At 49.2% G+C, this 13,929-nt stretch overlaps 1 protein-coding gene across 1 annotated transcript in view; it reads right to left on the minus strand.

Moving 5' to 3' along the window:
• The window catches only part of HDAC4 (histone deacetylase 4), a 178,613-nt gene that overhangs the window by 76,592 nt on the left and 88,092 nt on the right, over positions 1-13,929 (minus strand). The window contains exon 4 of the mRNA XM_059476527.1: positions 5,464-5,708. Within this exon, the coding sequence (XP_059332510.1) occupies positions 5,464-5,708 (245 nt within the window). The remainder of the gene's footprint in view (positions 1-5,463; positions 5,709-13,929) is intronic.

Raw genomic sequence — 13,929 nt, forward strand, 5'->3', positions numbered from 1 at the left:
CTGATCCCTCGGATGTGTCACTATCCCTCACTCAACGTAGGAATTCATTCTGTCAAGGTTTTTCCCTTGACAGAATTTCAGGATCACTGCACAGCAAACATCCTCACAAAGCTCCTTTCCCTGCTGCTGCTTCCCTGCCCATCCTGTCTGTGCTGGATGCACTGTCTGTGCTATGGATGCACACAGTCTTTCTCAGAGGGTGGGAAAACTGGGAATGGGATTGCACAGCCACAGGTGAGGATTTCAGGCCCACGAGGAGCTGGGAGGCTCAACTGGGAGGCTCAGCCCACCACTGACAGGCATCAGCATCCCTGAGAAGTTTCCTGTGGCTGTGGCTGTAAAACAGCGGGAGCTGGGAAGAGCCCTGCTCCAAGCTGGGACACAGCAGATGAAGCACATTCCCCACGACGTCCTTCCCTCCCTGTGAGGCGCCTCTGGCCCTGCCAAAGCGCCCATCCTGCGCCTCCTCCATCCAGCCCTTGACCAGAAGGGCAAACGGAAAAGCTTTTGGTAACTTCCAGCTGATCTTGGCTGGGAATGAGTGACTCACAAAGGAAAAAATTCCCTGCCTGTTCCTCCGCGAGCAAAGGTCAGGCAAAGCTCGCAGCGGGACCTGCGGAGAGGCTTTCCACCGTCTCACCCCCTTACTCCATCCTTGGTTTTGCTCAGGAAGGCAGATGTGAAGGCCATAAATATCGTCCCACATCTGGTGAATGCATGGAGGAGTGGAAAACCCACCTGGCTGAAGGTGAGTGGCTACTGGAGAGAGGAGCAGCCGCCGGTGCCTCCAGCCTCCGGCCTCTCCCTCGGTGCCTTCTGGAGCCAGGCCTGGGCAATCTGCAGAGCTGAAAGAAACAGCCTGCCCTGCTCTGTGCAGTGAAGCCTTCAGAAGGCTTGGCTTATTTTCCCCAAACATGTCAGGGTTTTCACAGAATTGCCCAGAACGCTTTGGGTTGGGAGGGAGCACAAAGCTCAGCCCATTCCAACTCTCTGCTGTGAGCAGGGACATCTCCCACTACAGCAGTTTGCTCCAAGCCTCGTGCCTCATCACTAATTTCTTCCTAATACCCAATCTAAACTTTGTTTCAGTTTAAAGCCATTATTCCCCCTTCTTCCATCTCTCTCTCCATGCCTGTGCTTTCTCCCACTCCTCCCCTGTGCCAAGCTCTGTGTCCATTATAGAGCCCTTCCACAAATATTGTTTCGCTCATTTCCTGGCTCTCTCCACCTTGCACCATCTTGGGGAATCCGGCACTTTTATGTGAAGGCCAAAACACAAAGTCTACAAAAGCAAGGACTGGGACACTCTGGGGAAAGGATCACATGTTCAGGCAGTCATCGCCTTCTCCTCCCGCACTGGGTCAGATGATTAAAACTGAGCTGATGGAAGCAATTCCAAGCTCTGGAAAAAGCCAAAACTTCAGCTCTCCATAGGAAAAAGTTATCGACTGGGATAGAAAAAAAGGCAATCAGGCCAGCATTTTCCAGGCCAAACTTCACTCACGGAAGTGTTCCTCACACTCCTGCTTTGTTTGGGGGATGGCACGGAGGGGTGCTCAGCCCTATTCAGTTCCTGTCAAGCCAGACCAGTTCCTCTGTTCCCACCAACACCACAGCAGCAAAAGAAATAAAACAACCCCAAAGCATGACTTGTCTGTACTAGCAAAGGAGTCAGCACTGGAAACACAGGAGCTGTTTGAAAGCTTCATCAGCTGGGAGAGCTGGGGGTGCTCACCTGGACACGAGAAGGCTCCAGGGAGAACTCAGAGGCCTAAAGGGGCTCCAGGAGAGCTGGAGAGGGACTGGGGACAAGGCATGGAGGGACAGGACACAGGGAATGGCTCCCACTGCCAGAGGGCAGAGATGGATGGGATATTGGGAATTAGGAATTGTTCCCTGGCAGGGTGGGCAGGCCCTGGCATTGCCCAGAGCAGCTGTGGCTGCCCCTGGATCCCTGGCAGTGTCCCAGGCCAGGTTGAACAGGACTTGGAGCAACCTGGGATAGTGGAAGGTGTCCCTGCCCATGGCAGGGGGTTGGAATTAAATGATCCTCAGGGTCCCTGCCAACCCAAAGGTTTCAGGGATTTTATGAAATAAATATTTTGCACTCATTGATTAAAATGATGGATGCCAGGCTATAGGGGAAAAAGGCAAAGTAATCAATTCTAGACAGCACAACACACAGAGAACAGAGTAAAATGCAGAAATTCTTCCCCCTTCACTGAAACAGTTTCCAAAGCAATTCTGGGTTTAACATTATCACAGAATCACAGAATGGTTTGGGGTGGGAGGGACCTCAAAGCTCATCCCATTCCCAACCCCTGCCACGGGGTGTTCATGCCTGTGTCCACATGGGATTAAAAAAAAAAAACAAAACCCAAAAAACAAATAAATTTCTCCAAAAAGACTTCTGCATCTTCACTCAAGACTGTTTCTATATCAAACTGCACAGCTCCAGTGCTTCACTTGTAGAAGATAAATGGGTTTTATTTGTTTTAACATTCCCACCCTGCTTTTCTCATGAGCTAGGCAGCTCTGAGCCCAAATTTAAAGTTATATATTTTAATTTTCTGGGCCAAATAATTGCTTCCCTGCACTCACAGCCACTGGACTTAACACAATTGCCAGTTCTAGAGTCACCTAAACGTGGGCTGACTCTGGCACACAGAGACAAGCAGGATGTTTTCCCAGAGAAAATGCACCACACTCACACACTGGGGGATATTTTCTTTGTGAGGCATGACAGGGCTAATTGCAATGAGGGCCTGTTTGATTTTTAAAGCAACTCTGCTCCCACTGACACACTACCCTCAGAGATCACCTTGCAGGCCACCCTTTGGTACAGGATTATGCCATCCCTATTTTAAGGCTCTGATTTAGCCAAGCTTACACACAAGATGAAGAACTTCATTACCTAATGGGCTGGATATACTGTGGCATCTCAAAATTCAAGCTCAGCTTCCTCCTTAGAGAGATTTTGAGCAGAGTCAGTCAAAGCTTTGACATAAATGAGAGCAAATATGTTCCTATCACCACTGCTTTGAACTTGGCCATTAAATGGGAATGAGCCTGCCTGATTTTTCATAGACAAACAACTACAGGCATGGACAATTACAAGGGAATAATGGAAATATTTGTCACAGGAATTCCCCATCCTTCCCCCACCCTGAGTGCTTGTGCCAGTGTGCAGCCACAGAAGCATGGGGATATGTAAATGTTCCACACACACACCCAGAGATGCACACATTGCACATCCATATATAAATATATTCACACCCAGGCACCTCCTCACCTCTGCCCTGGCCACAGCACAGAGGACTCACCAAGGCACAGGGGTGTTTGCTATTAATCCAGCTTCAAACAGGGACACTTCTCACAAAGCCCAGGTCCTCTCTGTACTAAGGAGTCTGTAAACAACACCCCATTAACTTTTAATCCCATCTTCCCCACTCTGACATGCATTTTGTATTGAAATGAAAGTTATATAAGGTTGAATCGAGGTTGCTTTTTAATATTACATTAAGGCTATTTACCATGTGCAGCACTAATCCCCCTTTGAAAAAAGGAGCCTATTACCAATTCGGAAAGCTTACGTTGCCATAGCAATACTCCAGCACTGGGAAATATTTATATAATGTCTCATGTTTTCACTTGCAACAGCCATCTTCCACACTGGACTGCCCACTGACCCTGCCTGGTGTTTCTTCCCTGTCCCACAAAGGGCACAGCACCTGCCTGGTGTCTAATTCCCAAAATCTGAGCATGTCCAGACCCACCTGCAGGCACTGCCCTGCACCCCCTGCTCCTGCAGTTCCACCATGGCCCACACGCTCAGCCTGCAGCTCGTGCTGGTGGCAAACGTCCAACGAGAAGTTCCTGTGCCACCACTCCCAAAATGTGTGAGCACAGCAGCAGGTAACCTCCTGCTAGGGTCAAATCCAATGAGGCATTTTCTGTGTTCAGGGAAGGGAATGGAGCTGGGAAGGGCATTGTCTTGGATTGCCAGGCAAATTGTGTTCTATTTGCCATCTGTATGGCAGCTGTCTTCTGTTGAGTGGGCAGTTTTCCTTATCTCTTCCACAACCAATCCTCCCTCGGGAGGGGACATTGCTGATAACAGACTATTGAATGTCATTGCATGGCTGATAAGAACTAGAACATCCCATTGGGAGATGTGAGCCCAGAGGGAGGAGCCAAGCATTGCTACCCAGATATAATCCAGAGGTTTGTGAGACACCAGCACGGCTTTCTCCACGGGATTGCCCAGAGGAACAGCAGCTGCCTCTCCTTCCACTGGATCTCCAGAGGAAGAATAGATCCTTCTCTACAGATCCCCCTGCTCCAACAGAACCACCCCTGACACTGCAGGAGGGCTGCAACCACATTTCCAATGGGACTGCCACCAACACCCTGACCCACAGGGTGTCAGGCTGGGTTCTGACTCTGTCAGTGTTGTTTTGTACTACTGCATTGTTTATTTTATCCTTTATTTTCTTCCCTAATAAAGAATTGTTATCCCAGCTCCCATACTTTTGCCTGAGAGCCCCTTAATCTCAAATTTATAACAATTCAGAGGGAGGGGGTTCACATTTTTCCATTTCAGGGGAGGCTCCTGCCTTCCTTAGCAGACACCTGGGTTTTCAAGCCTAGACAGGGCTGCAGCCCTGTGACAGTGTTCACAGGGGTCTCAGGTTGAGGGAAGAGCCGAGGATCTGACTCCATGTTTCAGAAGGCTTGATTTATTATTTTATGATATATATTACATTAAAACTATAAATAGAAGTTTATAGTTTTAATGTAGAAGAACTAGAATAGAAGAAAGGATTTCCTCACAAGGCTAGCTAAGGATAGCATAGGAAAGAATGTTAACAAAGGCTTATGGCTCAGACTCTCTGTCCGAGCCATTTGTGATGTGAATTAATGGCTGTGATTTGCCATTAATTAGAAACAACCAACATGGGCCAATCACAGACCCGCCTGTTGCATTCCACAGCAGCAGATAACCACTGTTTACATTTTGTTCCTGAGGCCTCTCAGCTTCTCACGAGGAAAAATCCTAAGGAAAGGATTTTTCATAAAAGATGTCAGCAACACAGCCCCAAGAGAGACTGAGGGAGCAGGGAACGGGCTCAGCCTGGAGAAAAGGAGGTTCAGGGGGGAGCTTCTGGCACCCTGAGAGGAGGGTGGAGAGCAAGGACAAGAGGAAACAGCCTCGAGCTGTGCCAGGGAAAGTTTAGACTGGAGATCAGGGACAACATCTTCCCTGAAATAGTGGCCAGGTGCTGGAACAGGTTCCCCAGGACAGTGGTAGACTCACCACACCTGGAATTGCTCAGAAGCTGTGTGGGACGCAGTGCCTGGGGACCGTGGTGGCACTGCTAGGTTGGTGGCTGGAATGGCTGATCCTGGAATGCCTTTCCAACCTCAACAATCCCCCAATCCCCTCACCCCCAACCCCCTTACCTTGATGTGCTCGTGCAGCTGCGCCTCGTGCTGCCGGGAGAGCTGCTCGTGCTGCCGCTGGAACTCCGCGATCAGGATCTGCCTCTGGATCTGCTGCTTCTGCTTGAGGGCCAGCAGCTCCTGCTGCAGCTGCTGCTCCCGCAGCGTGGGCTCCGTCACCGGCATGGAGAACTGGTGGTCCAGCCGCAGGTCCATGGGCACCGAGCTGGGCGCCACTTGCAAGGGCAGGGCTGTGCTCACGTCAACTGCGGGGAGAGCACGAGAGCGCGGTCAGTGGGGTCCTCACCCAGCAAAGGATGGAGCAACCGGGGTCTGGATCGAGAGCAGCACCATGAAATTCACACCATTCCCTTAGGGGGAACCAGGGACTACAGGAATTCAGGGATCAACAAGTTTTCCACTAGGCAACAGCTCCTACAAACCCATGTGTTTGTGACACGCAAAGAGCATCGTGTGTGACCCATCCGTGCCTCCCAAACACGCACACTGCTCTGTTCCACTCATCCAGCACCACTGGAAATGAGGAGGATAAAGAGTAATCTGAGACTTCACAGAAAGGATTAATGCTGACTTGTCATGGATGAACTGATGGACTGCCATGCTCAGGAACGTGAGGCTCTCCCTTTAAGAAACTCATGCAAAAGCCACAATGTGTTGTTGTATAATAAATCCCAAACTGGTTTGGCTTGGGAGGAACCTCAAAGCCTCTCCAGTGCCACCCCTGCCATGGGCAGGGACACCTTCCACTGTCCCAGGCTGCTCCAAGCCCCATCCAGCCTGGCCTTGGGCACTTGCAAGGATCCAGGGGCAGCCACAGCTGCTCTGGGCAGCCTGTGCCAGGGCCTGCCCACCCTGCCAGGGAACAATTCCTAATTCCCAATATCCCATCCATCCCTGCCCTCTGGCAGTGACAAGCCACAAACCCCCCTTTGCAATAACTGAACACAGCTTGTTTCTCCTAAAAAAAAAAAAAAATTACTGCCATGGCATGAATGACTAAAAATCTTCTGAATTCCACCTGAGTGACAGTTCTGCCTTTCACGGGTATTCTGTATTAGCAACATTTGCTCACTCTCTCTCTCTATCTCTCTCTCTCTCTATCTCCGGGGCAATCCCTCAATAACTCTGCTGAGAGCTTTGAATGAACATCATTTACAGGATAACAAAGGCTAATCCCTCAGAAACACTGAGCTTCAGCAAAACTGGAAAATAAAGGTGGGGGTTTTTTTCTCCATATCCTCTGTCAGGACATTAATTTTATCCATCCCAGGGAGAGCGTTTTCATAGGGTTTTTCTTCTCAAATATTCTCATGGAGCAGAGGTCCAGGAGCATGTTCACCCCTCCCTGCACCCAGCTCAGCCAGGGAGAAGGAGGAGGAGACTTTCTTTTTTTGATGGAACCATTTTCGGCAAAAGGTCACATTACTGGAAGTGTTGCTATTTTTCAACCCACAAGCTCTTCCCTCCACTTCCCTATTGTTTTCCTTCCCGTGGCCTTTTCTGTGCTCCCCTCTCTGCCCAGCAGGACCACAGCGAGATTCCTTGCCATGGATTGATTCTCAAGCCACAGGCAGGGATTCTGGGGAGAGCAGCACACTCTGACCCAGAGACAAGCACTCAAACTCACCTCAACACTGTGTTTGAGGTCCCTGGGGAGAGCTCAGAGCTCCTTCCAGGGCCTAAAGGGGCTCCAGGAGAGCTGGAGAGGGACTGGGGACAAGGAATGGAGGGACAGGACACAGGGAATGGTTTTTAACTGACAGAGAGCGTAGATAGATGGGATATTGGGAATTAGGAATTGTTCCCTGGGAGGGTGGGGAGGGGCTGGGATGGAATTCCCAGAGCAGCTGTGGCTGCCCCTGGATCCCTGGCAGTGTCCAAGGCCAGGCTGGACAGGGCTTGGAGCCACGTGGGACTGTGGAAGGTGTCCCTGCCCATGGGGGACTGGATAGGCTTTGAGTCCCTCCAAGCCAAACCATTCTGGGATCCCACGTATTCCCCTGTGTCCTGTCCCTCCATCCCTTGTCCCCAGTCCCTCTCCAGCTCACCTGGAGCCCCCTCAGGCACTGGAAGGGGCTCTGAGCTCTCCCTGAGCCTTCTCCTCTCCAGGCTGAACACCCCCAGCTCTCCCAATCATGCAAAACTCAACCCAGTTCCAGGCAGAAGGAACACCCTACCACTTGTGACTGTGCCTTGAGATCCATTCCTCCCACTTTACTCCCCAAAAAAAAGAGCCTTAAATCGCCATTCCCTGCTGGAAAACAATCCTAAGAAAACCTGCCCAGTCTCCCATTTCCCATGCAATGAGAGTCCTGCCCCCACAGCTGCAAGGATGAGGACCACAATTCCCATTCAGGGCTGCGGCAGAGGCTGCGTCATCCCTGACTCTCGGCTATTTCAGGCTCCAAAATTCCCCTCTTTGCCGCTGACCCCAGAGCCCTGGCGAGCCCCAGCCAGCCCTCCCTGCTCAATGAACACAGCCCCACAACAAAAACCTGCCTGTGCTGCACCAGTGTTTGATGGGACACTCGAAAATTGCTTTTCTAGGCCCTGCCTCCAGAAGGCACGAGCACAATCGGAGCCGTGACGTGAGCCAAGACACAAAGACGACATTCAGGACTGCCATGAGAAATGCCAAAGCCATGAATTAGGAGACAAGATCCTGATTATGAATAACAAACTATCTCACGGTCTCTCCCTGCTTTTATTTCTTCCCTGTAGGAACAGAAAACCATCAATCTTTAAATTTCCTTTTATCCCCCCCATCCTTGGCATATAAGGAATTATTTTTTTCGTGTGGTCAAGTTAGCCTTATTTTAATTCCATGGTCGTGTTACGATGATTTTTATACTAAGTTAGAACCATTCTGCTGGTGTTTCCCTTCCCAAATAAATAAAACATGGCTGTACATCAAAGCCTGCTTGCATGCTGCACGTTAATTAAGACCTAAAGCACTTCAGTCCCCCTCAGTTGCTGGTGGAGATTGGAAATCTGACATCTCTCAGCTCGTCCTTAACACACGGAGGGGAAAAACCCAAAACACAGGGAAATGAAGCGACAGTCTCTGACCTGACAGCAAAGTGAACTTTCTACAAAAAGTATTTAATCATGGAATCACAGGATGGATTGGCTTGGCAGGAGTCTTAAAGTCATCCCATCCCACCCCCTGCCATGGGCAGGGACACCTTCCACTATCTCAGGTTGTTCCAAGTCCTGTTCAACCTGGCCTGGGACACTGCCAGGGATCCAGGGTGGGCACCCTGTGCTAGAGCCTGCCCACCCTGCCAGGGAGCAATTCCTAATTCCCAATATCCCATCCAGCCCTGCCCTCTGGCACTGGGAGCCATTCCCTGTGCCCTGTCCCTCCAACCCCTGTCCCCAGTCCCTCTCCAGCTCTCCTGGAGCCCCTTTAGGGTCTCTGAGCTCTCCCTGGAGCCTTCTCCTCTCCAGGTGAGCACATCCAGCTCTCCCAGCCTGGCTCCACTGGAAAAATTAAAAACATTTCACATAAAGACATTACATTTCACATAAGGCATTATCAGGGGACTTTGTATGTGTAGATTCTCCCACACTTCAAAATGGAAAATATCTTCTCCATAAGTCCCAAGTGCTTTGGAAGGGATTAGGGGAAGGTGACACTCTAAACCTGTGAATACACTTTTCAATAAAACTAACAGTAATAATTGAATTTTCTTCCCATTCTCTGTTACAGCATTTTCATTCTGGTCTTTAAAGGATGGAAATACAGGTTTGAGTCCTGAAAGCACATTAAAATTTTAAATCAAAAAATTCAGTATGAGATGCACCAAACGAATATTTAAATTCAAACTCTGTTTCAGCATAACCTTTACTTAAGGTTAATTTAAAAAATATTCACAGAATCCTAGAACCACAGAGGGGTTTTGTTGGAAGAGACCTTAAAGACCATTACATCCCAGCCCCCTGCCACAGGCAGGGACACTTTCCACTAGACACAAAACTGAAGGATTTTTATATCAAATGTTGTGGCCAAAATTGCTCTTTCCTTTCTTTTTTTTTTTTTTTTTTTTCCTTGATCTTATACTTTTTTTAAATTAAATTTAAGCAGCACAGAAAACTGCCTCTCACATTTGAAATCCAACATCACCTTCAAAGGGAAAGTGCAGGAAATGCTTTCCCTGAGCTCTCCCTCCCTGCGGCACAGAGCGAGTCCTGCTGAACACAAACAGCTCCTTCCCATCTCCTCTTTCTGCAACAATTCCCTTTGGAGAAGGGAAAGAAATCCCATCAACCTCCCCAAACCTGCTGCAAAACTTCTTCCCAGCTCCTCTTTCTGCAACAATTCCCTTTGGAGAAGGAAAAGAGATCCCATCAACCTCCCCAAACCTGTTGCAAAACTTCTTCTCAGCTCCTTCCCAGCTCCTCTTTCTGCAACAATTCCCTGTGGAGAAGGGAAAGAAATCCCATCAACCTCCCCAACCCTGCTGCAAAACCCCAGGGAATGAGAGTCTGCTCAAGGCTGGAGGAAGAAATCAGGACACATCCCACCTGCCCATGGCAGAGAAAGCCTGGGAGATTCTCAAAATCCCAAGAAAAGGGCATTCCAACCTCTTCTAGTGACTCTCCAGTGCCTGGTGCCCTCCCAGATCACTGCCCTCCAGGAATGAGATGTTCCTGGTGGCTGACACTCCCCAGCCAGGGCTTTTCAGAGCCCATGGACTCAGCTTCTCCCTCTCTCCCACCCTTTCTGGGCCGGGGCTTTATTCCCAGCTAATGAGTTTGCTTTTTAATTACTGCTGTGCCAGCCGTGCCCTCGGGCCAGGCTCTGCCAAGAGCAGCACGTCAGCCTTTGGGCACCCACAAAAAGCAAACACAAAGCCAGAGGATGTGCTCAGAATCCCAAACTCTTGGCTGATGCCATCAGATCATCCCCATCCTGCTGAACCACCCAGCAGGATGCTGAGGAAGTGTGAGCAGGGATCTCCCCCTCTCAGCATTATTTCCAGCTCTTTCATCCCCAGGGAAAGGCAAAAAAATCCTGTGTTTATTCCCTGACTTTATTCCTCAAGGCTGTCCTCAGTGTCCAGCAACAGTTTTGGATTTTTAAATAATTCCCTGTGTTTTGAAAGACATTTAAACACCAAGTTGCTGCTGGCAGGAATGCCTTGGGCATATGGGGAGCGTGACGTTGGCTCTGAATCCTCAAATGCCGTTCCTATAACCCATCACCCCAGTTTGCCTCCAGAACTAGCCTGGAAAGGGAGGTGAACAGCAATTGCTGACTCTGAGCACAGCCAAGGGAGCACTTGAGGTGGTTTATTCTGGCAGGAAGCTGTGTGCCAGTCAAGCATCACTGGATTATTGTGAATTAAATCCATCCCCTCTCCCAGCAATGGCTGGAGCGCTGGGATCCCCTCTGACCCAGGGATCCTTTTCCAGCAGGGCCCCCCCTCCCCAAATTGCTAAAAACCCCCCGAAACACAGCGAGATGGTGAGATCAGAGCTATAAATAGCACTGAGCTGCTGCAGTATCTGACTGCAGTGCAGGATAAAAGCAGTGGATTTTGTGGGGAAGCGGAACGAAGCCGTGGCACAGCACCCTCGGAGCTGGCTCCATCTCCACACATCCCAACCAGAAGGAGAAATTAACAGGAGAGGGGGGAAAAACACGTTACCAGCTTCACTCAATTCTGCATTTTTATCCTCTAGACAAGATTGTGCCAAGCTGGACTGGAGGAACCCCAAACTTGTCCAAGACCAGGTCAGGGCAGGGCAGCTCCAGGACACCGACATCCCACCGAGCATCGTGCAGGGGCAGGATCAGGGCACAGTCCTGCCCCTCTGTGGATCCACACCAAATTAAAGAACTATCACAGATTTATGGAATGGCCTGGGTTGGAAGGAGCCTTAAAGATCACCTGGTTCCAAACCCCTGCTGGGTGGGACAGCGGGAGGAAACAGTTCCTTCTGTTTCACTCAATTCTTACCTCTGTTATCCCATTTCCAAGGACCAGAATGCCAGGGAGGGCATTCTGGGCAGGAATTAGCCAACAAGCTTGAGCACCACAGCCCAGTTGGACCAAAGGCAGGTCAGCACCCTGGGAATTTTGGGACAGCCCAGGTAGGTGCTGCAAAGGCAGCCTGGATCCTGTCTGGGAGCACAAGCTGGGAGTAAACAGCAGCCGAGGTTTCCTACGAGCTCCACGCACGCTGCAGCTCGGCGAGGGCTGGAGTCACTCCCTGCTCAGGGAATATTTCCTGCTCTGTGAATGGGAACTGAAATTAATCATCCTATCAGCCATGGAAACACATCGTGAGGCAGCACTCCGCAGGCAACAGATGGAGCTTTAAATGTCACTCACTCATTCATTGCGAGGAAACTTCTCCCTGATTACTATCGAGACCTGCAGACAGAAACAGGGTGCAGAGATTCTGCATTTCTACATATCCAGCTCTCCTGAGCCTAATTCCTGCCCTGAACAGACCTCATCAGCATTTATTAGGAACCTACACAGAAATTTTATTCGTGACGATAAGGAAGCCAAAACTTGAAGAGCAGACCACTTATCCTACTAGCTCCATCTTAGATTTAAAGCATTAAAAAATGTCTCTTCACTTGAAGAAAAAGAAAACCCACCAAGCTACATCCACAAAAGACAGAAAACAACATTTTCCAGTAACATTTTCCAGTGTTTGCAAGGAATCCCAGAATGGCTTGGCCTAGAATGGATCTCACTCCAACCCCTCTCACCTCAGAGCAGGACATCAGAGTTTGGAAAATTATAAACTCCCATGGATAAATATCCAGGGGTATTTCCTTAATGAGAACATGGAGAGTTCAAGGTCCGCACCAAAGCCTTGATGGCACAGGCGTCTCCAACAGAGATGTCTCCAGCAGATGAGCCTGTGCAGGACAGAGCAGCTCCAAAGGGAGACACTCCAGTTTCTCCACCTCCTCTTCAACCATTATCCCACTTTATCTCCTTGCTGGTTTCATCAGTGACATCTCTAACAAATGAGTGTCTTGGATGGAGCCAGAGCTTTTTGTGAAATTAAAGATAATGGAATGAAAGGAGTCAGCTTGGACTATTTTTCATTTCAAACTTCACACAATTGTGGGAAACCTTTCCTGGAGGTTTCCTTGCATGGCGTGGATAAGCAAAACCCACTTGAGTTTCCATTGAAAAAGATCCCCAATCTAAATAAATAATAAATAATAAAACAGGAAACAACAAAAATAAATGTACAGCTCTTCTTAAAAGGCTCAGGAAGCTGTGGCTGTCCCTGGATCCCTGGAAGTGTCCAAGGGCAGGCTGGACATTGGGGTTTGGAGCCACCTGGCATAGTGGAAGGTGTCCTTGTCCATGACAGGGGGTGGGACCGGATGATGTTTAAAGCTCCTTCCAACCCAAATCATTCCAGGATTCTGTGATTCCTGGGAATGTAATTTCACCTGCCTCTTTGCTCCAGGCATTACCCAGCAACTGAACCTCTTTGATCCATCTGTCTTGCTTTCAGAACAGGAAACTTCTCTCCTCAGCAGATCCCCAGGACCAAATGCAGAGTTGGAGGAAGCCCAGCTGCACTTCTGTAGAGACAAACCCACATGGATTTCTCACATGCTTCTCTCTAATCTCACTCTGAACTTCCTTCAAGGGAAAATGACACTTTGGAGAAGAGAATTAAACATGGAAGAGATGGAGCAGGAGCCAGAAAGTCTCATTCTGAGATTACACAGTAAAAACTTCCCATGAGAAAAAAAAAAAAAAAAAAAAAAATTCCACCTGGGACACCTCCCACCATCCCAGGTGGATCCAAGCCCCATCCAGCCTGGCCCTGGGCACTGCCAGGGATCCAGGGGCAGCCACAGCTGCACTGGGCACCCTCACAGGGAACAATTCCTAATTCCCAACATCCCATCCATCCCTGCCCTTCCTCAGCCTTAGGCCACTACCCTTTGCCAAAAGAGAAGGTGAAACAAAATTCTGAGGAATTTCCTGTCCCACTGTATTTCAAACAGCAAATAAATGGTTCTTATTAGCAGGAGAGTGAGTTCATTTGTGTCACCAGCCAAGGGACTCCCAGCTGTCCAACAAGCCCCAAAATGTGCAATGCCATCTCCTTCATCATGACAAAAATAAAGCAGCAAAAGGAGCAGCTAAACAACAAATTGTAATAGGAATGCTGTTCCACAGCTTTTGAAAACTCACAGAGAGCTCAAAGGCTGCAGTTTTAAGTAGAAATCCAGACCATGGTGGAAGAGAAGCCCACCCAAATGGGCAGGAAGCCCACAGCTTCCTGTAGACCCCTCTGGAAGGGCTTTACTTCCAAATAATGGATTTAGTCAGGTTAACACCAGCTGTGTTAGGACCACAATCATGCTTGTTGTCCATTCAATACAATGAAGATACATGTTAAAATACCAAAAAAAAGGGCTTTTAAGAGAGTGTCAAACACAGGCAGCTTCCTAGAGAAATTCAAGTAACC

The sequence above is a fragment of the Ammospiza nelsoni genome, chromosome 7 (genome assembly GCF_027579445.1).
Source record: "Ammospiza nelsoni isolate bAmmNel1 chromosome 7, bAmmNel1.pri, whole genome shotgun sequence".
In the NCBI taxonomy this organism is placed as follows: Eukaryota; Metazoa; Chordata; class Aves; order Passeriformes; family Passerellidae; genus Ammospiza; species Ammospiza nelsoni.